We start from the raw sequence: 25012 nt of genomic DNA, 5'->3' as shown, positions 1-25012 counted from the left end.
ACCTCCACGGTGGCCGTCCCTGGCGCATTACGGTGAGGACCCTAGAAACGCTCATTAGCATGCCATCACGAGTCCCCTCCGCGCCGAGTCCACCTCGAGTTATGCAATTATAACTAACGGCGCGATGCGCGGCCACCGCGCATCGCGCCACCTCCGACGGGCCGCCGTACAAGACCTCCTGGTTCCCCGACCAGGCGATTTAGCGGCACCGTGGCGCCGAAGCGCCCGACGCCTAAGACACACCTGACGGCGAAGCGGTCCGAGCTCGCCTGGAAGTGGCGTGCCCCCCCCACACCCCGCCGCCGTCCGCCTACCCTTTCGGGATGGGAATTCCGTTCTCTCTCTCGCTATCCGCCAACTCCTTCCGCAGCGTCACCTGCTCGCAGAATGTGGCGACCTCCTTCCAACTCCTCTCGTTCGCCAGCAGCGTACCAAACACCGCCGGCGGAGAGATGTCTCCCCCTATCTCAGAATCGAGAGCGCTGCGAGGCAACGCCCACGAAGGACAGTGCTCCAGCGTGTGTTGCGCCGAGTCCACGCCCCCGTTGCAATGCTGCCACCGCGCATCGCGCCATCCCCGACGGGCCGCCGTGCAAGACCTCCTGGTTCCCCGACCAGGCGATTTAGCGGCACCGTGGCGCCGAAGCGGCCGACGCCTAAGACACACCTGACGGCGAGGCGGTCCGAGCTCACCTGGAAGTGGCGTGCCCCCCCCCCACACCCCGCCGCCGTCCGCCTACCCTTTCGGGATGGGAATTCCGTTCTCTCTCTCGCTATCCGCCAACTCCTTCCGCAGCGTCACCTGCTCGCAGAATGTGGCGACCTCCTTCCAACTCCTCTCGTTCGCCAGCAGCGTACCAAACACCGCCGGCGGAGAGATGTCTCCCCCTATCTCAGAATCGAGAGCGCTGCGAGGCAACGCCCACGAAGGACAGTGCTCCAGCGTGTGTTGCGCCGAGTCCACGCCCCCGTTGCAATGCTGCCACCGCGCATCGCGCCATCCCCGACGGGCCGCCATGCAAGACCTCCTGGTTCCCCGACCAGGCGATTCAGCGGCACCGTGGCGCCGAAGCGGCCGACGCGTAAGACCCACCTGACGGCGAAGCGGTCCGAGCTCGCCTGGAAGTGGCGTGCACACGCCCCCCACCCCCACCCCGCCGCCGTCCGCCTATCCTTTCGGGATGGGAATTCCATTCTCTCTCTCGCTATCCGTCACCTCCTTCCGCAGCGTCACCTGCTCGCAGAATGTGGCGACCTCCTTCCAACTCCTCTCGTTCGCCAGCAGCGCACCAAACACCGCCGGCGGAGAGATGTCTCCCCCTATCTCAGAATCGAGGGCGCTGCGAGGCAACGCCCACGCCGGACAGTGCTCCAGCGTGTGTTGCGCCGAGTCCACGCCCCCGTTGCAATGCTGGCAACGCGCTGTCGCCTCCCGTCCTATCCTGTGCAGACACTCACCGAAGCATCCATGCCCGGTAAGTACCTGCGTCGCCCTATAGGTCAGGGCTGGCCCGCCGCCGTCCAACCAATCGTCCCAGTTTGGTAGGACGGCCTCGACGACCCTGAGGCCAAGCGAATAGGTAGACACTGTAAATTAATACTTTGAATGATACAAATTAATAGCCGCAATGTTACAAATTAATAAGTTAATTCGTAAAAGTTGAATTCTTCGATCTGCATTGTACACTGGTTGAAACACAACTGACGTCGCACGAGGGTAAATGTGTTCCTTGCATACCTGTTGGTATACACGTGGCAATATGCCAACGGTCGATCAAACAGAAACGGTTTGCAGATATCACAAATGTACCTTTTAAATGTCGTAAATAAATGGTATAAATGTTAGAAATATATAGCGTAAATGTTATAAATTAATGATTCAAAGGCCCTGAATTAACAACTCAAACGTTGTAATTCAATGTATTAAATGGTGTAAATTATTATTTTAAATGCTTCAAATCAATAGGTCAAACGTTATAAATTAATAGTTTAAATGGTTATAAATTAATGGTAAATTGTAAGAAAAGAATAGGTAGACACTGTAAATTAATACTTTGAATGATACAAATTAATAGCCGCAATGTTATAAATTAATAAGTTAATTTGTAAAAGTTTAATTCTTCGATCTGCATTGTATACTGGTTGAAACACAACTGACGTCGCACGAGGGTAAATGTGTTCCTTGCATACCTGTTGGTATACACGTGGCAAAATGCCAACGGTCGATCAAACAGAAACGGTTTGCAGATATCACAAATGTACCTTTTAAATGTCGTTAATAAATGGTATAAATGTTACAAATAAATAGCGTAAATGTTATAAATTAATGATTCAAAGGCCCTGAATTAACAACTCAAACGTTGTAATTCAATGTATTAAATGGTGTAAATTATTATTTTAAATGCTTCAAATCAATAGGTCAAACGTTATAAATTTATAGTTTAAATGGTTATAAATTAATGGTAAATTGTAAGAAAAGAATAGGTAGACACTGTAAATTAATACTTTGAATGATACAAATTAATAGCCGCAATGTTATAAATTAATATATTAATTCGTAAAAGTTTAATTCTTCGATCTGCATTGTACACTGGTTGAAACACAACTGACGTCGCACGAGGGTAAATGTGTTCCTTGCATACCTGTTGGTATACACGTGGCAAACTGCCAACGGTCGAACAAACAGAAACGGTTTGCAGATATCACAAGTGTACCTTTTACATGTCGTAAATAAATGGTATAAATGTTACAAATAAATAGCGTAAATGTTATAAATTAATGATTCAAAGGCCCTGAATTAACAACTCAAACGTTGTAATTCAATGTATTAAATGGTGTAAATTATTATTTTAAATGCTTCAAATCAATAGGTCAAACGTTATAAATTTATAGTTTAAATGGTTATAAATTAATGGTAAATTGTAAGAAAAGAATAGGTAGACACTGTAAATTAATACTTTGAATGATACAAATTAATAGCCGCAATGTTATAAATTAATATGTTAATTCGTAAAAGTTTAATTCTTCGATCTGCATTGTACACTGGTTGAAACACAACTGACGTCGCACGAGGGTAAATGTGTTCCTTGCATACCTGTTGGTATACACGTGGCAAACTGCCAACGGTCGAACAAACAGAAACGGTTTGCAGATATCACAAGTGTACCTTTTACATGTCGTAAATAAATAGCGTAAATGTTACAAATAAATAGCGTAAATGTTATAAATTAATGATTCAAAGGCCCTGAATTAACAACTCAAACGTTGTAATTCAATGTATTAAATGGTGTAAATTATTATTTTAAATGCTTCAAATCAATAGGTCAAACGTTATAAATTTATAGTTTAAATGGTTATAAATTAATGGTAAATTGTAAGAAAAGAATAGGTAGACACTGTAAATTAATACTTTGAATGATACAAATTAATAGCCGCAATGTTATAAATTAATATGTTAATTCGTAAAAGTTTAATTCTTCGATCTGCATTGTACACTGGTTGAAACACAACTGACGTCGCACGAGGGTAAATGTGTTCCTTGCATACCTATTGGTATACACGTGGCAAACTGCCAACGGTCGAACAAACAGAAACGGTTTGCAGATATCACAAGTGTACCTTTTACATGTCGTAAATAAATGGTATAAATGTTACAAATAAATAGCGTAAATGTTATAAATTAATGATTCAAAGGCCCTGAATTAACAACTCAAACGTTGTAATTCAATGTATTAAATGGTGTAAATTATTATTTTAAATGCTTCAAATCAATAGGTCAAACGTTATAAATTTATAGTTTAAATGGTTATAAATTAATGGTAAATTGTAAGAAAAGAATAGGTAGACACTGTAAATTAATACTTTGAATGATACAAATTAATAGCCGCAATGTTATAAATTAATATGTTAATTCGTAAAAGTTTAATTCTTCGATCTGCATTGTACACTGGTTGAAACACAACTGACGTCGCACGAGGGTAAATGTGTTCCTTGCATACCTGTTGGTATACACGTGGCAAACTGCCAACGGTCGAACAAACAGAAACGGTTTGCAGATATCACAAGTGTACCTTTTACATGTCGTAAATAAATGGTATAAATGTTACAAATAAATAGCGTAAATGTTATAAATTAATGATTCAAAGGCCCTGAATTAACAACTCAAACGTTGTAATTCAATGTATTAAATGGTGTAAATTATTATTTTAAATGCTTCAAATCAATAGGTCAAACGTTATAAATTTATAGTTTAAATGGTTATAAATTAATGGTAAATTGTAAGAAAAGAATAGGTAGACACTGTAAATTAATACTTTGAATGATACAAATTAATAGCCGCAATGTTATAAATTAATATGTTAATTCGTAAAAGTTTAATTCTTCGATCTGCATTGTACACTGGTTGAAACACAACTGACGTCGCACGAGGGTAAATGTGTTCCTTGCATACCTGTTGGTATACACGTGGCAAACTGCCAACGGTCGAACAAACAGAAACGGTTTGCAGATATCACAAGTGTACCTTTTACATGTCGTAAATAAATGGTATAAATGTTACAAATAAATAGCGTAAATGTTATAAATTAATGATTCAAAGGCCCTGAATTAACAACTCAAACGTTGTAATTCAATGTATTAAATGGTGTAAATTATTATTTTAAATGCTTCAAATCAATAGGTCAAACGTTATAAATTTATAGTTTAAATGGTTATAAATTAATGGTAAATTGTAAGAAAAGAATAGGTAGACACTGTAAATTAATACTTTGAATGATACAAATTAATAGCCGCAATGTTATAAATTAATATGTTAATTCGTAAAAGTTTAATTCTTCGATCTGCATTGTACACTGGTTGAAACACAACTGACGTCGCACGAGGGTAAATGTGTTCCTTGCATACCTGTTGGTATACACGTGGCAAACTGCCAACGGTCGAACAAACAGAAACGGTTTGCAGATATCACAAGTGTACCTTTTACATGTCGTAAATAAATAGCGTAAATGTTACAAATAAATAGCGTAAATGTTATAAATTAATGATTCAAAGGCCCTGAATTAACAACTCAAACGTTGTAATTCAATGTATTAAATGGTGTAAATTATTATTTTAAATGCTTCAAATCAATAGGTCAAACGTTATAAATTTATAGTTTAAATGGTTATAAATTAATGGTAAATTGTAAGAAAAGAATAGGTAGACACTGTAAATTAATACTTTGAATGATACAAATTAATAGCCGCAATGTTATAAATTAATATGTTAATTCGTAAAAGTTTAATTCTTCGATCTGCATTGTACACTGGTTGAAACACAACTGACGTCGCACGAGGGTAAATGTGTTCCTTGCATACCTATTGGTATACACGTGGCAAACTGCCAACGGTCGAACAAACAGAAACGGTTTGCAGATATCACAAGTGTACCTTTTACATGTCGTAAATAAATGGTATAAATGTTACAAATAAATAGCGTAAATGTTATAAATTAATGATTCAAAGGCCCTGAATTAACAACTCAAACGTTGTAATTCAATGTATTAAATGGTGTAAATTATTATTTTAAATGCTTCAAATCAATAGGTCAAACGTTATAAATTTATAGTTTAAATGGTTATAAATTAATGGTAAATTGTAAGAAAAGAATAGGTAGACACTGTAAATTAATACTTTGAATGATACAAATTAATAGCCGCAATGTTATAAATTAATATGTTAATTCGTAAAAGTTTAATTCTTCGATCTGCATTGTACACTGGTTGAAACACAACTGACGTCGCACGAGGGTAAATGTGTTCCTTGCATACCTATTGGTATACACGTGGCAAACTGCCAACGGTCGAACAAACAGAAACGGTTTGCAGATATCACAAGTGTACCTTTTACATGTCGTAAATAAATGGTATAAATGTTACAAATAAATAGCGTAAATGTTATAAATTAATGATTCAAAGGCCCTGAATTAACAACTCAAACGTTGTAATTCAATGTATTAAATGGTGTAAATTATTATTTTAAATGCTTCAAATCAATAGGTCAAACGTTATAAATTTATAGTTTAAATGGTTATAAATTAATGGTAAATTGTAAGAAAAGAATAGGTAGACACTGTAAATTAATACTTTGAATGATACAAATTAATAGCCGCAATGTTATAAATTAATATGTTAATTCGTAAAAGTTTAATTCTTCGATCTGCATTGTACACTGGTTGAAACACAACTGACGTCGCACGAGGGTAAATGTGTTCCTTGCATACCTGTTGGTATACACGTGGCAAACTGCCAACGGTCGAACAAACAGAAACGGTTTGCAGATATCACAAGTGTACCTTTTACATGTCGTAAATAAATGGTATAAATGTTACAAATAAATAGCGTAAATGTTATAAATTAATGATTCAAAGGCCCTGAATTAACAACTCAAACGTTGTAATTCAATGTATTAAATGGTGTAAATTATTATTTTAAATGCTTCAAATCAATAGGTCAAACGTTATAAATTTATAGTTTAAATGGTTATAAATTAATGGTAAATTGTAAGAAAAGAATAGGTAGACACTGTAAATTAATACTTTGAATGATACAAATTAATAGCCGCAATGTTATAAATTAATATGTTAATTCGTAAAAGTTTAATTCTTCGATCTGCATTGTACACTGGTTGAAACACAACTGACGTCGCACGAGGGTAAATGTGTTCCTTGCATACCTATTGGTATACACGTGGCAAACTGCCAACGGTCGAACAAACAGAAACGGTTTGCAGATATCACAAGTGTACCTTTTACATGTCGTAAATAAATGGTATAAATGTTACAAATAAATAGCGTAAATGTTATAAATTAATGATTCAAAGGCCCTGAATTAACAACTCAAACGTTGTAATTCAATGTATTAAATGGTGTAAATTATTATTTTAAATGCTTCAAATCAATAGGTCAAACGTTATAAATTTATAGTTTAAATGGTTATAAATTAATGGTAAATTGTAAGAAAAGAATAGGTAGACACTGTAAATTAATACTTTGAATGATACAAATTAATAGCCGCAATGTTATAAATTAATATGTTAATTCGTAAAAGTTTAATTCTTCGATCTGCATTGTACACTGGTTGAAACACAACTGACGTCGCACGAGGGTAAATGTGTTCCTTGCATACCTATTGGTATACACGTGGCAAACTGCCAACGGTCGAACAAACAGAAACGGTTTGCAGATATCACAAGTGTACCTTTTACATGTCGTAAATAAATGGTATAAATGTTACAAATAAATAGCGTAAATGTTATAAATTAATGATTCAAAGGCCCTGAATTAACAACTCAAACGTTGTAATTCAATGTATTAAATGGTGTAAATTATTATTTTAAATGCTTCAAATCAATAGGTCAAACGTTATAAATTTATAGTTTAAATGGTTATAAATTAATGGTAAATTGTAAGAAAAGAATAGGTAGACACTGTAAATTAATACTTTGAATGATACAAATTAATAGCCGCAATGTTATAAATTAATATGTTAATTCGTAAAAGTTTAATTCTTCGAGCTGCATTGTACACTGGTTGAAACACAACTGACGTCGCACGAGGGTAAATGTGTTCCTTGCATACCTGTTGGTATACACGTGGCAAACTGCCAACGGTCGAACAAACAGAAACGGTTTGCAGATATCACAAGTGTACCTTTTACATGTCGTAAATAAATGGTATAAATGTTACAAATAAATAGCGTAAATGTTATAAATTAATGATTCAAAGGCCCTGAATTAACAACTCAAACGTTGTAATTCAATGTATTAAATGGTGTAAATTATTATTTTAAATGCTTCAAATCAATAGGTCAAACGTTATAAATTAAATGTTCGAATGTTGTAAATAAACAGCTTAAAGGAAAATTAATGGCTTAAATGTTGTAAAAATGTCTAAAAAAATGGATTTGGAAATTTGTTTAATTAATTCACATGTTCTATAAAAAAAAGACAAAAGAACGAAAAGCCATTTAACCACCTGCGATTTACAAAAACTTTAGTAGACCAGTTAAGAGGAGATATTGGACAACCACGAGATCGAGCTTCGACATCGACTGCTAATTGTGATGAAATTCGGTTAAATGGAAAGCTCCATGTAATTTTAACAAGAACAAAAAAGTATTGTTATGTGTGTTCTTACCGAAACAAAGCAGGAGAAAGACGCGAAACAACTTATTATTACGATACTTGTCCCGACAAGCCAAGGATGCATCATGGCAGACGTTTTATAAATTATCGTAATAAAAAGATACAAAAAAATATTAAAAAATTATACTTTCAAAGATGTAAATATATATGAATTATTAAAATATAATGTCTTTTTAAATTAATTTTTATATAAAATCATATTATATTACCTACAATACACTCGTCACATACGCGCAAAATTGTCTCGAGCTGCTGCTACGACCAACCGAAAAGGCGGTCGAGTACAAAGGGTAGTTTAAAAGTTATAAATTATTGTTCCAAATGTATTAAATTTACCTTTTGCGGACGAGTGTCGGCAAATAGCTGCCCAAGTCTTTTTACCGTTGCGGACGCGTGTCGACATATAGCTGCCTGAATCTGTTCACAGTTCCGGACAGTTATTTAGAAATGGCTGGCGTACTTCTATTTTTCTGAGCGATAATCTTATGCGTATTTGGGCATGGGTATAATAAACTAAACAGTATTATGTTATGAAGATTTTAGATCTTCAAAAAACTTATCTTCCGTTTAACGTAAACTTGCGATGCAGGATGATAGTCGAGTCAGAACAAATTTCAATCTTTCAATGGCATTACCAGATGAATCACAAAGCTTTTTATATATTTTTTACAATACCTTATACACGATGCCTAAAAGTTCCAGAAAGAACATGTTCGATAGTAATAATAGTGGTGACGAACATTATTTTGAACCTGACAAGATACGCGGCCCCGTCCGCAAAGGGTTAATAGTTTAAATGTTATAAATTAATGTTCCAAATGTTACAAATTAATAGTTTAAATGTTATAAATTAATATTTTAAATATTGTAAATTAATAGTATAGGATTATTTATTCAGAAATATTAGAAATTAGGATTTCCAATGATTTCTATTCTATATGATAAATTTATCGATAGATGGATCTACTTACAGTGGATTAAACAGGAAACGATGGTTATTTAACGTGAACTTAATGTAGTAATACGATATAACCAAGACAATTAGATTGATAATTAATAACTCACAACTAATAGTTTACAACTCATGACAACTCGGCAACTCTGTCTCGACTCAACTCTCTCAGCTCAACTCTCGACTCGCAACTAACTACCTCCTCACAATTCGACTGTCAATTCACGACTGCCGATTAACTTGCCTTTTTTCCTTAAGCATCCCTTTGTTCTTCTCATACCCCCACCACGTACGTGTTCCGTAACCGTCCGCGATCCTGATCACGTCGCCTTTTTCCGCGTAATCACTAGACTGAAGGACCGACGACACATTGATGGGCCGCTTGGCCCATTGAAGTTTCCCGACCCTTTCGGCCTGTCGGCACTTAGGCTCTCTCGCAAAATTGTTTATAGTTCACCCGATATTTCTTAGACAATCTGACCACGATACTACAATAGTTTATATGTTTCAAATTAATAGTTTAAATGTTAATAAATTAATCCATTGAATTAGTTAATAAATTAATAGTAAATTGTTAGAAAAGAATAGTTTAAATGTTGTAAATTAATAGCTTGAATCTTACAAATTAATAACACAAATGTTGTAAATTGATAATTTAATTCGAAAAAGTTCAATTCTTCGATGTTCATTGTACGATGGTTGAAACACAAATGACATCGCACGAAAGTCGTGTGTTCCTTGTATACCTGTTGGTATACACTTGGCAATGTGCTAATGTTCTGTCAAAAGAAGATTGTAAAAAGATTATCAGTTGAAAAGTTTATTATAAAGGCATTATTATAAACGAGGAGATTTATAGTCGATAGTAAATTATTCTAGTAATTTCGAATAAAGTTAACACGTATAGAAGACCCAACCAACGTATTACCCTTCTTATGCTATCGCATCGACATTGTCCTTTAGTTCCCTGACTTTCACGTACTATGTGTCTAAAATATGTATACATATGTACATATGAATATAGTTCGAAATATTATATATATATTTATAATATTTAGGATTATAATATTTTAGAAATGTTCCAGTTATGTATATTGTCCAAACTGTGACAAATCGTGGCCTGGTTGGGATGCTGATCTTTACAAAAATCATCCGTATCATCGAGGAACAGCCATAGAATTTCCTGGTGTATATATAAAGGTATTTACTTACCTGTATCCGATACATCCTTCCATTATTTAATTTCTAATTCATGGTAATATTATTCGTTAATTTTCCCTTTCAAACTAATTTACATTTAAGAATATAACAAGAGATTATCAACCATCAATTATAAAAAAAGAAGTAAGATTTTTTAGTGAAGAGAACTTGATAAAAAGTATTGTTAGAATAATAATTTTATTATTATTATTTATATTTGAGATAATATTCGTAAGAAATTAATATTAACCTATTGTTTTATATTCACTTTTATACAAAGCTAGATTTTCTAAATCCTTGGGAAATTAATTCATTGAAGAACGCGCTTGAAAAAATACCTTGGGAAGTTTCTCAGAGTGGAAGAAGGAAACAGGTATTTCAAACAGTTTAATATATAACTACATTTATTATTATAAAATTTTGAGATATCGATAAAGTTTATTAATAGATAAGATAGGAAGATTTAAGACATAATTTAAAAACTCCAGAATTTTGGTCCAAAATGCAACTTCAAGAAAAGAAAGCTTCAGTTGGGTTTTTTTGATGGTTTTCCAAAGTCTACTCAATTTGTGCAACAAAAATTTTGCCAAGTACCCATGCTTAATAATTTCCAAACGGTAGAACAATGTACTTTAGAGTATGATTCGCTACGAGGAGCTTCAATAGATCCACATATCGATGACTGCTGGATTTGGGGTGAAAGAATAGTTACTGTGAATGTCATGGGTAACTCAGTTTTAACAATGAGTCCTTACCATGGTCCAGATACAAAATATAATTTAGAAAGCGTTGCAGAGTATTCCACTATACTCGAAGGCTTCGAATTTGATACAAATGATAAAAATGAAAGTAATAAAGATATCGTTGTAAGGCTCCCAATGCCAGAGGGATCGCTTATGATTCTTTATGATAGTGCAAGGCAAGAAATTTTTCTTACAGACATGGCGAATTAGTACTTAAACATCTATATCGTATTATATTTCTGTAATTGTTTGGCAAATTTAGTTATACAATTATTTTAATTGTCAGGTACAACTTGAGAAAGTATTTTATAACATAGATAAAATAGAATATAATGAATGTGAATTTTATTGCATTATTTACATAATTACTAGATTCTCTTCTATATTTTTTGTAGGTATAAATGGGAACATTGTGTTTTAAGAGAAGATATAACTTCTAAGCGAATTTGTTTGGCTTATCGCGAATTAACTCCTCCATATTTATGCACCTCAACAAATAATGAAATAGTCAAAGAACTCTTAAAGAGAGCTTCGGTCTTTCAATGAAGTGTGACTAAGGTTTGAAAATAATTTATTCCAACGAAGTATGTAATATAAAATTTGTACGAAATATTTGTACGTTTCATTATGTATTATGAAAATATATTAGATCCTTCTATATATATATGTCGGGGTGTGATTGGAATTTTGGGCGCGTGACAATTCTTCACGTGAGTTATCCATTGTTTAACACAACTAAGATTATATTTTCACGTATACACAAGTCTATTACAAAGATTAACAAATAATAAGTCTAGAGAATAATAAACTTAACAAATAATGAAGTTAGCGGAAAATATATTGAACGAATAATAAATTAAGCAAATAATAAAGTTAGTGGATAATAAGTTGAACGGTTAGTAAGTCTAACAGATAATAAAGCTAATGAATAATACGTTTAACGGATAGTAAGTTCAATGGATAATATGGTTTACAAACAATAAGTTAATAATCGTTATAAACAATAATTTGAGTTCAAACGAATCCACGATCAACGGGATGACTCCTTACTAAGCGCAGACTGATCTTAAGCACAGAAACACGACGTGTCACTCTCTAAAGCAGTCACAAGACGAATGCCAGTCTCGTGGAGATTTTTCTCCCTGTACGATTGCATTTTGTTTTCTATACCCGTTTGGAAGCATCGAGAAGGTTCCAAACGCCGTTGCTAGGCACACTCGTTGGAAGCATCGAGAAAGTTCCAAACGCCGTTGCTAGGCAGTTTCTGCCTGGAGTTTTGATTACTAATACAATGTATGTCCCATTGCATCGGCACCTCCGAGGCAACATCACACGTGGCTAGGCCCGCTCTCGAGGTCGCATGCCGCCACAACCACATTTCTCGGAAAACACATACAACCACTCCAGACCTCCGTTAGATAAAACATCCATCCCGTGACCGTGGCTACGTTCGGCGACCAATTGTCGCCTCGAACCCAATCTTGATATCACAAATCTCGAACAATTACAGCTATGATAAAATCCAGGCTAGACTACTAGAAGATGTTCCCAAAGTTTCCAAGGAACGGCTTCGGCTTTCCTTTCATCTCCGACATATATATATATATATATATATATATAAGTAAATATAAGCATATATATATACACACATATATATCTACAGCTACAGTTTTATAGAAACGTAATAATAAATGAAATTAGATATCTGCTATTAGGTATTTAATTTCTAAAAGAAACTGACGAAAAAAAGTATTAAATTTAGAGCAATATATAAAAATCGATCTTCATTAACAAGAAATGAAGAAGGGAACTAACCAACCTACGCGACGTAATCCCGTGCACCAGATAACTCTAAGGCTCGGCGGAAAGCCCAAGCATTGACCTTCTCTCGATTCCTGTCAAGTAGTCTGGATCTTATCACGGTCGATGGTACATAAAATAACAGTTTAAATGTTGTAAATTAGTGGCTTAGATGTTGTAAATTAATAGCTTAATTGTTATAAATTAATGGCTTAGATGATATAAATTAACCGTTCAAATGTCATAAATTATCGGCTAAATATATAAAATAACAGGTTAAAAGTTACAAATTAATGGCTTAAGTGTTATAAATTAATAGTTTAAATGTTAGAAATTAATGGCTTAAATGTTAGAAATTAATAGTTTAAATGTTATAAATTAATGGCATAAATGTATAAAATAACAGTTTAAATGTTGTAAATTAATGGCTTAGATGTTGCAAATTAATAGCTTAAATGTTATAAATTAATAGCTTAAATGTATAAAATGACAGTTTAAATGTTGTAAATTAATGACTTAGATGTTGTAAATTAATAGCTTAAATTTTATTAATTAATGGCTAAAGTGTTATAAATTAATAGTTTAAATGTTAGAAATTAATGGCTTAAATATTAGAAATTAATAGTTTAAATGTTATAAATTAATGGCATAAATGTATAAAATAACAGTTTAAATGTTGTAAATTAATGGCTTAGATGTTGCAAATTAATAGCTTAAATGTTATAAATTAATGGCTTAAATGTTATAAATTAACAGTTTAAATGTTATAAATTAATAGCTTGAATGTTATAAATTAATAACGTAAATGTTATAAATTAATAGTTTAGACGTTATAAATTAATTCCTTAAATATTATAAATTAATGGCTTGAATGTTACAAATTAATAGCTTAAGTGTTGTAAATTAATGGTTTAGACGTTATAAATTACTCGTTACAATGTTGTTGTTTGATATTTTTTCTTACTTAACTGATATTTATGTTCTTCTTCGATGTTCACTCTCCGGAATTTCAGGTACAAAAGAGCTCGCGCGCGACTTCCGTGTTCCTTATATGACTTACGACAAGGCGTCGATTTGTTTATCAAACGGTAACGATTTTTTGACATAGCAGGAGACGGTTTTTCCATTATAACAAAATCAAATTGAACGGTTTCTCAATTTTTATCGTAAATTGGCACCTTTAACGATTTAATACGATATCCATTTTTATCATTTTAATGGTTTCTACGAACTAAGACTAAATTCACACCTCCTTGATACTAGTTTTCGACTATCAATTAGTTTGAACGAATTAACAGCAGTCGATGACGTTACTGCGAAATTAGTTAAGGTATCAAATAATCAGACAGATAACATTCATATTAAGCGTTATATTATATTATCGATATTCGTTCATTTACTCGTGCTAATTGAAGAATAAAATGTTCTTTTTTCTTGAATGGCACCTACTCACTGTATGCAATATTTAAAATTCTTATTTAATACTTACCTAAAAGTCAGGTTCTTTTTTAATTCCTCTCAAGTTGAACGAGTAAATTTACTCGTTATAGCTGTAACATAAAATGGCTTTTTCTTCTTTAATAGCGCTTGCATCGATGTACGTGATACAGATATTAATTATGTAGCGAATAATATTCTTCGTTAGATGTATCAAAGGATTTATTAGGCTTGAAGAAGTATCAAATTCTATGAAAATTAACTAAATGATTTTATTCGATTAGTATTCGACAATGTCTATCATATTTAGCAACCTTTTTTCATAATAAATTTTGCTCGGATCAATAATTTTATAATAAATTGCTGATTATGCCACTGTATATTATAAGATATTTGCCTATAGCTCTTTTATTCTTCTAATTCATTGATTTTATTATTAGTCTCGTTGGTTTTTCCCGTGAGTATCTGTTGTACGTACATCTCCATTATGCTCAGATTTTTAACATCGTCGGATAACTATCTTTTTCGTAAAGTAGTTCGTACAACCGTAAACTCGTACTGTTTTAAAAATCTTTAGGTAATTAATCATTACAGGAGTGAACTTGTCGGGGATTTCGTGGGTGTGAATTTTCGTAGAAAGGTATAAAATGATTCGATCTATTGTAGCTTGTCTTTTTTTTAATAAAAATTTATTTCATGTTATTCCTGGCAAATCACATGGCACATGGATTAATAACTACGATACACGTTCAGTATGGACTCCAGCTTGCTGCGATTAGGCCATTGAGAAATTAAACGAAAAACGGAGAAAGAGTAACGATCATTCTCGAATCTGGCGAAAGTCTGACGCATCTTTATCTTCGTCTCAAATTGTCTAGTTTCCATTCTCATTCTAAGACGAGTATCGCAGTAAACATTGAATTATAGGCTCGGCCTGTCAACTCAAGATCAACTTCAACTGACGACTAATTAGACTTTGAAAAGTCTCACATCCCTCACGATCACGACAGACATTGCGCACAACGATTAATTCGTTTCGAAGTTTTTCTTTATACAGAACCAAACCCGGGACCGATGAGTTCGCGGTAGGAAACGGTAACAAGGAAGGCTCGCCGCAGAAAATCCCTGACTCTAAACCCGCGAGCAAGGAGGTTGGAGCGGAGGGAGCGATGGAAGCCATGAACTTAGGGGATTAAGAAGATGCGCATCCTCCAGACCAATCTGGGACGGTCAAGACGGGCACAAGACCTGCTCTTTTAAACCATCCTGGAGAGCACGATGGCCCTAGCGGTGGTGGCCGAGCCATACAGAATCCTGGACGCTCCGGACTGGGGCGGAGATACGGATGGCTGTCACCTGGACATCAGCGCCGGGAGCGTCCGTCCACGGGGATCCACTGGAACGCGGCAACGGATACGTAGCGGTCGAATGGGCAGGAATGGTGGTAGTAGACGTGTATGTGTCACCCAACAGCGTATCGATTATTAATTTAATTTTCATGGAAACTTGGTAACGTTTAATTTATCTTAACTAAGACAGCTGTGTATAAACGATTCTATCGTTCTTTTTATTCGAACATGGGTAACATTCGATATACGATTTATATTTAATATTAAATATTAATAGATTGCTTTAATTTTGCGTATTGCTTAAATACGAGTGCGTAGATTAATATTTATTAGCGTTGCGCATCAAATTTCGGGAATAATAATAATAATAGTAATAAAGGAATAATCGTGAAATTTTTGGGAAAGTATGTCTGTCCTTGTCGCACAATATAGTTCTCCTTGTCTAACAGGAGTTGAGATACCTCCACGCACATTCTATACTCCTGTTACTTTCTCGCAGTTCCAGTCGGCTCCCATAGTCTGCGACAAATTGTGCCACGGTACTCTTCTCTTCCTTACTATACCTACCAATCGTACAACAAAAATTGTTTGCGGAAGCAAAATGGGGTAGCATTCACGCTACCTCGATCCAGTTCGAACACGCCACCCCGGGGAAAAGACCACAGGGTGTAAAAACGAGTACCTTGCAACAATAGCAGGGCTCTGCTGTCTCAAGAATCGAATGCGCCACCAAAAGATTACGAGTCCGACACCTTATCGCGGAGCTAACCGAGCTCTTTACGTATCGCTTACTACAACATACATTTATGATTAACCCCAATCACGGCTCTTTTTTTCTTCTATCTTTTCATCAAAAAAATATTTTAGATACATCCTATTATCCTACACTGTTACTTCCATTCACCAGCCATTTTCCACTTAATAAATTACATTTCATTCTTCTTCAGCCTCAACTTTCCTTTCTCAAATAACATTAAGCTTTTCAATAATTTCCTTTTTCTATTCCCTCCCGCTCAACCTTCTTCCAACGGATACATTTTTCTTCACTGTCTCTGTCCGTAATGCGTCAATTCTCATCCATCCTTATAACTCACCATAGAAAGATATTATTAAAGCTAGTAATTCTATATAATTCTATATAATTACTAGCTTTAATAATACCATTCTATATTATTACCAATAAGTTTCATTCCTTTAAATAGAATTCATTTAACGTTAATCACTTTCCACATAGCATCCATGTAATTAAAAGATTCCAACCGTGTTCTTCCTTACTAATATATTTCCAGATCATAATTACTACCTTTCATAATGGTGTTCTATTCCATTGCCCAATTCCATTGTACATTTCACAAGTATACCTCTTTTAACGCAACCATATTCTTAACCTTCCAAAACTATTCTATCTGTCATCTATATTTTTCAAGCCTAATTTCACAATTTATGGTCAATGGACAAATAAACAAGGCACACATATATCTCCTAAATGTATCTTTATTTATTCTTTAGTCTCCTAGAATTCAAACAAATCTATTCTTCTACCATCCACAAAATTATATTGCCTTACGTATTACCTATTATCTATTCTATTCCCATTTTGCAAACAAACCTCAATTTCTTCTCTCTTTTCGTTCCTTTCTTACTTGTTTAAAATTTCACGCGTCTAACCTACAACAATGGTTTTACATATTTGACATATACACGCGCTTCTTCTTCCTGTTCTTCTTTATTTCACCCTTCTGCTACTGCTTGTTGTTATTCGTCACAGTTCACTTCGCCTGTGCTGCACCACATTTTTTACAATTTTTATTTTTTTTACAATTTATACTAAGGAAAACAAATCAGTATAGCCTATAACCGTATATATGACAACTAGAATTACCCTTAGCGTTATATTTACCTGAATTTTTGATCAATATACCTTTATGTTGGAAACTTCCGGATACAAAACTATCTTACACAGATTCGACCACGTGACGTCCGTCTGCAACTATGGAACATGCGCTCGTCAGATGGCCGAGTCACCGCGGACAAGATGTCCGGTCATGAACTACATAGAGTTCAGATCAACCACTCCGTCCAATAAATTATTCTAGTACTTCCGAATAAATTTAACCCGTATGAAAGACCCAATCAACCTTATTGTCTTTGTTACGTTATCGCGTCGACGTTATTAGTCTTATTTCTTTGTCTTCCATGTTGTTTTAGTATCGTCTTACTTAGTCTAACTCCATTCATTATCCGTTTTTTTCCTTCTAGTTATATCTGTAATTTTCTGTTTCTTCATTTTCCGTTCCCTTCGGTACAAAGTAGCGAATATAAAATTATAAAATTGTTAAGTATAAACTAGTATAAACTTTTGTGTGTTCGTCGTTACACTCTCCGTTAAAACACTGGCCTAATAAAACTACGCTGATAACCATTTGCGTGTAGATTGGCAGCAGAGCGTAACAGACTCTGCGTAGCATAATCAGACGGCAGAAAGGCAGCGGAAATCCAGCAGATCCTGCGCAACTTCGACAATTTAAAGCGCGCATATACTTTTATTTATTTAAAAAGGCCATTAAATTACTCTTATTACTATTACTGTAGTAGGCAAATGAATAATTTTCGTAATACATTTTTTATTATTAATAAATACATATTTATTGTTTTATAGCATACATTTATGTATAAACATAAATTAACGTTAAGCACCCAGTGCAATCCTCGATTTCCGGAATGTCCAAATGCAGTATGTCCGTTTTAAATGTCCACGCATTAACATATCTCCAAGTCATCAGAAAAGCGAAAAGAATGTTTCGTATAAAAGTTGCTTGACACTTGACGGGGGAAAATTAATAAGATATTTCCATTTCTTTCTACGTTCTTATCTAAAGAGATTTCAATGCCAATGTATAGCTTTTTCTAATGGTACTGTATATTTTTTTGTACACCTCTAGATACATTTTTTTATTCTCTACGAAGAATGTATGAAGATATTGGGGCCGAGAAACGGTTGATTTAAAAAATATTGCAACTTTAATCTTCCAAAGTTTATCGTATGAAAGACAAAGAAAGACAACGCAGTGTCTTACATTTCCGCAGCAGTAAAACGACCAAGGTACTAACGCGTGCGCTGCACGTCACATGAACGCACAACATATATAGACAGAATACATTGTCATAGTGTACACACTGAATAGACAGAATACATACAGGGAAAAGTTGTTCAAAATGTCCTATATTCGAAATATCGAACGTATCCAAAAGTCATTGAAATCTAAGAGTAAGTAACTTTCCTACAAATTCAATATACAAATATCGATTGTTTAATCGTCTACTATATTTATAATTAATTTGTTATTATTTTATAGTCAAGGGTCGTCGGTCGCCGGATTGAAAAAACTTATCTCGAAACACAAATCCAATACACTGATGATATTCGTTTCTAATTGAATTATAACAGATGTTTCTTACAATCTTGCATACGTAGTTGTCATCGGATTTTGGTAATTATTTATATTAAGGAACACCAACGCCGATGACGTTGATTCTCACATATGTCGTTAAGTACTTGATTCTGAGTAAATTTTTGCTGATAACTTCATCGGTGGTCTAATTATTGCTTTGTTAGCAATTTATTGCTTAATTATTATATTTGTAAAAAAAAGTGTTCTTCTTACTACATTGAATTTTGCCTATACGCTTGTTTACTGTTTCTAGATTCAAGTTTCTCTTCAAGATTCTTCTCTATTCCTGTAGAGACTGCCGATGGATGTTAGACGTATCGAACGTAAAAAAGGATAATGCAAGTGAAAAAGAAAGTGGGACTAGGAGTCGAAACGTTTGGCTTCCATATCAAATAGTAGGAAGGCACGCTACAAGCTGAAATCTTTAACTGAAATATCAAACTTTTTTATTTTTCATTTGTGATGAATAGAACCTTTATCAACATGTTTCTTTACGCGTTTCTGGTTGCTATAATTTGCAAACATATTCGCTTACTTCATAAATAATAATTAAATACATATCAGTAAGTAAATACAAAATTCAAGTTGTACCGTGTTTGGTCTCATTTTAATTAAAATGTTCTTACAAATACGCTGACAAAGTTTAAATGAAAAAAAGCCAAAGATAAGAAAATTTCACTCTTCGATTAGTACTGACATACATACATACATCATCTGAACGATATCTGACACTGGATCGTGTTACACTACTCGACCGCGGCTGACCCTAGAACTTACCGGCGCGTTATGTAGATTTCACATGATTGCCTACCTGTAATTTGATCCCCACCCTCCCGTCCCTATGATGGGGATGACATCCGTGCGATTACCAAGAATAAGAGTAAATTCTTTTCCTGCAATTGTTATAGAAGTTTTCCTTTCCAGTATTCACTTCCATCCAGGTTCATGCATGTCTCACGATCAAAGTATCAGTAACATGCTACATATATGTATCTACTTTAAGCGAAAAGTGAAAAGGAAAAGTTCCAAAGGAGAAATAAGCAACTAAATAACTAAAGCGAAAAGATGGAAAAAGAATAATATCTTCGACGAAGTCAGATTTTAAGTTGGATCTGAGGGTTCAACGAAGTCAGAGAAAGCGTTCCGTTGATCAACGCATTACTAGTTTTTGGTTTTATTGCATTTATTGACAAAGTTTATTAAATGTTATAACGAATCCAATGTTGGTTCTTACTTTAGAGCATTCGCAGATTATAATTTTTATCGTTTTTGAATAGCAATCACGACATTTGTTTTTTTTTTTTTTTTTCTTTTTTTTGTAATTTAATTACGTTGAAGTTATTAGATATCATATGCCTTGTCAGTACGTATGTCAGAATACCACGTCGTTGTAATAAATAGTTGAAATAATAAAATAGTGAATAAAACGGATAATAAATAAAGTAGGCCACAACAAGAAGAGAGTACTAACTAATGGAAACTGAGTAATGTACATATGTACATTAGTACAACATTAGTACATACATGTACAGACTGTATATAACTAATAAATTTAGGAAGTGTACTTTTTAAACTTGTATTACAGGCTCAGATGAAGAAGTTGTAAGAAGTGTAGCCTTTACTGTTTTCTTCGCGATTGCGATCAACTGCAATTTTTTCAAAATCTTTCTCTACGCATTATGTAGTAAACTAATCCTCCTAATTTGTTTTAAATAAATTCAAATCGTTTGGCCTGATTTTAAAAAAGTTATTCTGTTTTAAAGAGTGTATCAATACTTTTGTTCGTGACTACATATGTTCAAACACTTGAACGCTATTAATTCATAACGCTACTTAATTCTGAATATGAATGTTTCCTGTTCTTTCCAAAACATTATAGTATCGATCGCAAACTGCGTAAAGGATAAAAACTGACTGATTTGTATTTTTTTCAAATATGAAATATGCATTGCATTTCTCACTATTAATGTATTACAGTAGCTAATTTTAATAGAAAATTATAATTTTCATTTATATTATACGTGAAGTATGGAATTTATTTCGTATATTGTAAATAATTGAAATTTCATTAATTTTTATACATATATATATATATATAGCGCACACTGAATACGTACATATTTTTTACATTTTTTGTATGTATAATTTAAACAGTGATAATGAAAAAAGATCGTACGGCCTGGTCACATCATATAGCTTTTCTTTATAAAAGCCACGTGTTACTGCGAAAGCGTGATTATCAAATCTATTTGCCAGAGAAGCTGATTGGTTAACTCAAGGTCACGAAATCTGATCGTCCATGCTTCAAAGGAGCAGGCAGCAGTGCCGCTTCTGTTCTCTCGGTGTATAGTTGCGAAGTTCTGAGGAAAGCGCGGCAACCAGACTGCGTTCTTTTTTTATTGTTAAAGTTGCTATTATTGCATTCTTCTTAACTTGTTTCAAAGGCTAATGAGGAGAATGACTGTGGAAATCGATAAAGAAGAATTAAAAAAACGTTTGACACCGCTACAGTGGCACGTCACGCAGGAAAAGGGTACAGAGAGGTACGTATATCGGGAATTTAATTCACTTGCTATGAAATTAAAAATTGAATCGTGTCGATCTTTATATCGGTCTATGTTGTTTCTCGATTTCATTAGAAAATTAGTTGCAGCTGTAGTAAAATTTCGTGTAAAATATAAATGTACGCCGCTATATCGTTACATACGAGTCTATACATGTAAACAATATTTTACAAAATTCTGAATTTTTTTATACAAACTTGAATAACGATGCTTTTAAATCCTGCAACGTGTAACCTATTAATAATATACGTTTTATACATCTTGTAATTTCCCAAGGATTAATGTTATAATCGACGAGTTCGATTTTTTGTTACGTATAATTATCAACTAACAATGTCGCATTATTGAACCTTTAGTCACTTAGGTTTAAGTAAATTGCAACAGTCGCATGATACAATTTTCCAAAAATATTGTCGTACGATCGAAACTGGTTTACTTTTAGGTGATGTGAGACTAAAATAACTTTTTCAAGAGCATGTATTGGCTTGACTTTGCGTCATGACCGAGTGGTTTAAAAATAAAGTATAGGTCCTCACAATTAACTTCCTAGTGTACATGCATCTTCATGCTTCTAATCGTTCTTTGTTTCTCCATGCAGGCCTTTTTCTGGTTGCTACAATAAATTCTATGAGAAAGGCACGTACACCTGCATAATCTGTGATCAAGAATTATTTTCTTCTGACACAAAGTACGATAGTGGTTGTGGTTGGCCTGCATTCAATGAAGTATTAGAACAGGGACGAGTCAAGTTAACCAAAGATACTTCACATGGTAAGTGGATATATGAATTTTGATTTACTGACAACACTTTTAGAATTATGCTCGGATTCTTAATACAATAACATAGTATTCATCATGCGTATCATTTTACATTAATTACATATATCTATTTAAATGGTACATAGATAAACTTCTTATTATCAAATTTGACTTATATGACAGATTGAGATATAACACAATATCATATCATATCACATCACAAACATTAGAGTTTTATCTGTTTACCATTCTTGTACATTCTTCATTTTTTCTTACATTTACTCTATCACAAAACCTTTCCTAAACTTTTAGTTCTGCTACTGTCTCCTAGTCTCCTAAGTCTTCTGTAATTTGTTCATCATTTTATTTGGTCAAATCTTTGCAATATTTTACATGTAGTGTACAGACATACAAAGTATTATAATATCAGTTAGTAAAATATATTGATACAAACATAATTCAATTTTTGTCACAGATATATACATGTTTTTAATGTATAAGAACAAAATGACTTGTACTACACATTTATAATATAACTATTTGTATAATTTATTTATATTAAAATTATAATACTTGGGAGGCAATATTCCTTGTATCCTTTACCTCGCATGTTAATGCTTAGAGTGTGATTTGTGTTAGACTTACATCGCCTATTGTATAAACTAAGGTCGTAATTATCCATTAAAAATAATCCTTTCTATATCTTATTTCTGTATATATGAAAAAGATAGAATTAATCTTTTTTTTTTTTTCTTTTGGTATTTAATCATGTAATAATACTTTACATATAGCTTTGCTTTATGTAACATTAGGATTTTAATAAAATTATTATAATTATTATATACTTTGCTTATATGAAGACTAAATAATAAAATTACAAGTTTAAGTTTGCATTAGAAGAGAGTATGCGTTTTATAATTTTTGTTATATCGATTAATAAATAATTCATAGGTTTGTTGGTACTAGTTACGTTGAATCTTACTTATACATGTAGAAATACATTGGCAAATAATAATGTATAACACGTAATATTAACCAGGTTGTGAGTAGAATATTTGATTAGTTATTTGAATGTTACTCTATATGCCACTTACAGATAACAATATTGTAGTAATTTATTCATAAAAGTAGGTTTGGCAATATGTTTAAATCATGTTAATCAAATGAAAATGTTTCTTTCAAATAGTACCATAAAAAATATTTGACTAAAGAGGCAAATATTGCTCTGAACTATTTTAATATATCTTTTAATTTTGTCATACAATATCAAGACAATTAAATATCAAAGGGAAATTTGGACAGAGCTTCGATGGATGAGTAAAGCAAGGAACAAGATTACGGGTATTGATTAGAATGTGTAGCTATTTCTTATTTTACGCATTATTTTAAGGATATAATTAATAATCACAGATATATCTTTATTTTTACTTAAAACTTCTATTTCTAGTTAATACTTATTTAGGTAATTGATTTTAATTTTCGTTACTATCAGTCTATAGCTTTTATTAATATTAGTTTACTGTTTTTGGTGCTGCTATAACTGGAAAATATTTAGAGTGAACAAACAAAGGTGTTGGTCTGCGTTTAATCACACTCTATTATTCTATTTCCTTTGTCTTCCTATTGCTCCGCTACCACCACTTCACTTTCACCATTGACACACGAAAACTGCGTCGACAATTGACGTACAGTTGGTGGAAATCTACTACTGCTGATCGCAAACCCAGATATGGTGCGGACCGAGGTGACCTGTTCAAAGTGTGGTGCACATTTGGGACATGTATTTAATGACGGGCCAAAACCTACAAGGAAGCGATTTTGCATCAACTCGGCATCCATAAACTTTCATTCAGCGGGAGAAGAGAAAAAGATGACATCATAAAACTAAGGAGGGCATAAGTTTTTAATAAAATTTTTGAAAATGTTTAAAATATGTAACTTATCTTATTGACAGAAAGAATTTATATTTCTTAATAAAATATGACTCTATTTGATATTTTGTAATTTGCTGTTACTATTTTGTTACTCTTTGGAATTATAAAGTTCCTTTAATGACAAAAGCAATCATGTTATTAAAAAACAATAAATATTTTTATGTTAAACCTTAGCATACATATTCCATAGTTGCTATGAATATATGTCTTGTCTATGCGTCGTAAACACTGAGATTAATAACATTTATTAGAAACCATAGAATATAATACACAGATGTACATCCATAGCAACAAATCTATTAATGGGATACTAGTGAATAATAGTGAATATCTGCATTATTATAATCTTAGAATAAATTCGATTCTGTACATACACTCTAAATGACTGTAAAATAATACATTTAGTGTGTATAAAATATAAAAAATTAATGTAAAACACTTATCAACTAACTTATAAAAACATTCTATTATTTTTTCATGTTACGCATTTCATGAACAGAACGTGTAAATAATAAGTACTATTTATTTGTCTGAATATATATACTAATAATATAAAAAGTTTGTTATACTTTGTAATTATTTGTGGTGCACAGTCTTTTATATCCAAAAAGGAAATCTAACTACATTTGAGTTTCATAAATT

General features: G+C 33.6%; 2 protein-coding genes across 3 annotated transcripts; both read left to right on the top strand.

Moving 5' to 3' along the window:
* Positions 1-10206: 10206 nt before the first annotated feature.
* Positions 10207-11649, top strand: LOC138178731 (alpha-ketoglutarate-dependent dioxygenase alkB homolog 4-like; the record flags this gene model as incomplete). The annotated part of the gene is made up of 4 exons (XM_069110913.1): positions 10207-10332; positions 10613-10705; positions 10821-11251; positions 11471-11649. Coding segments are annotated over 4 exons (801 nt in total), but the record flags the coding sequence as incomplete, so codon positions are not given.
* A 9769-nt stretch (positions 11650-21418) lies between these two features.
* Positions 21419-24946, top strand: SelR (methionine sulfoxide reductase SelR). Of its 2 annotated transcripts, none has more exons than XM_069112235.1 (3): positions 21419-21656; positions 22276-22448; positions 24128-24946. In XM_069112235.1, the coding sequence occupies exons 1-3, from the start codon at positions 21562-21564 to the stop codon at positions 24316-24318; spliced, it is 459 nt and encodes a 152-aa protein (XP_068968336.1). In that variant the 5' UTR covers positions 21419-21561; the 3' UTR covers positions 24319-24946. The 2 variants fall into 2 exon arrangements, with proteins under 2 accessions (XP_068968336.1, XP_068968338.1); XM_069112237.1 differs by having other exon boundaries at positions 21420-21656; positions 24164-24946.
* Positions 24947-25012: the final 66 nt, after the last annotated feature.

The sequence above is a fragment of the Bombus flavifrons genome, chromosome 4 (assembly GCF_040668555.2).
Source record: "Bombus flavifrons isolate JBK064 chromosome 4, iyBomFlav1_principal, whole genome shotgun sequence".
NCBI classification, from domain to species: Eukaryota; Metazoa; Arthropoda; class Insecta; order Hymenoptera; family Apidae; genus Bombus; species Bombus flavifrons.
Note: the sequence above shows the minus strand (reverse complement) of the source record. Positions and strands in the feature narration are given on the sequence as shown.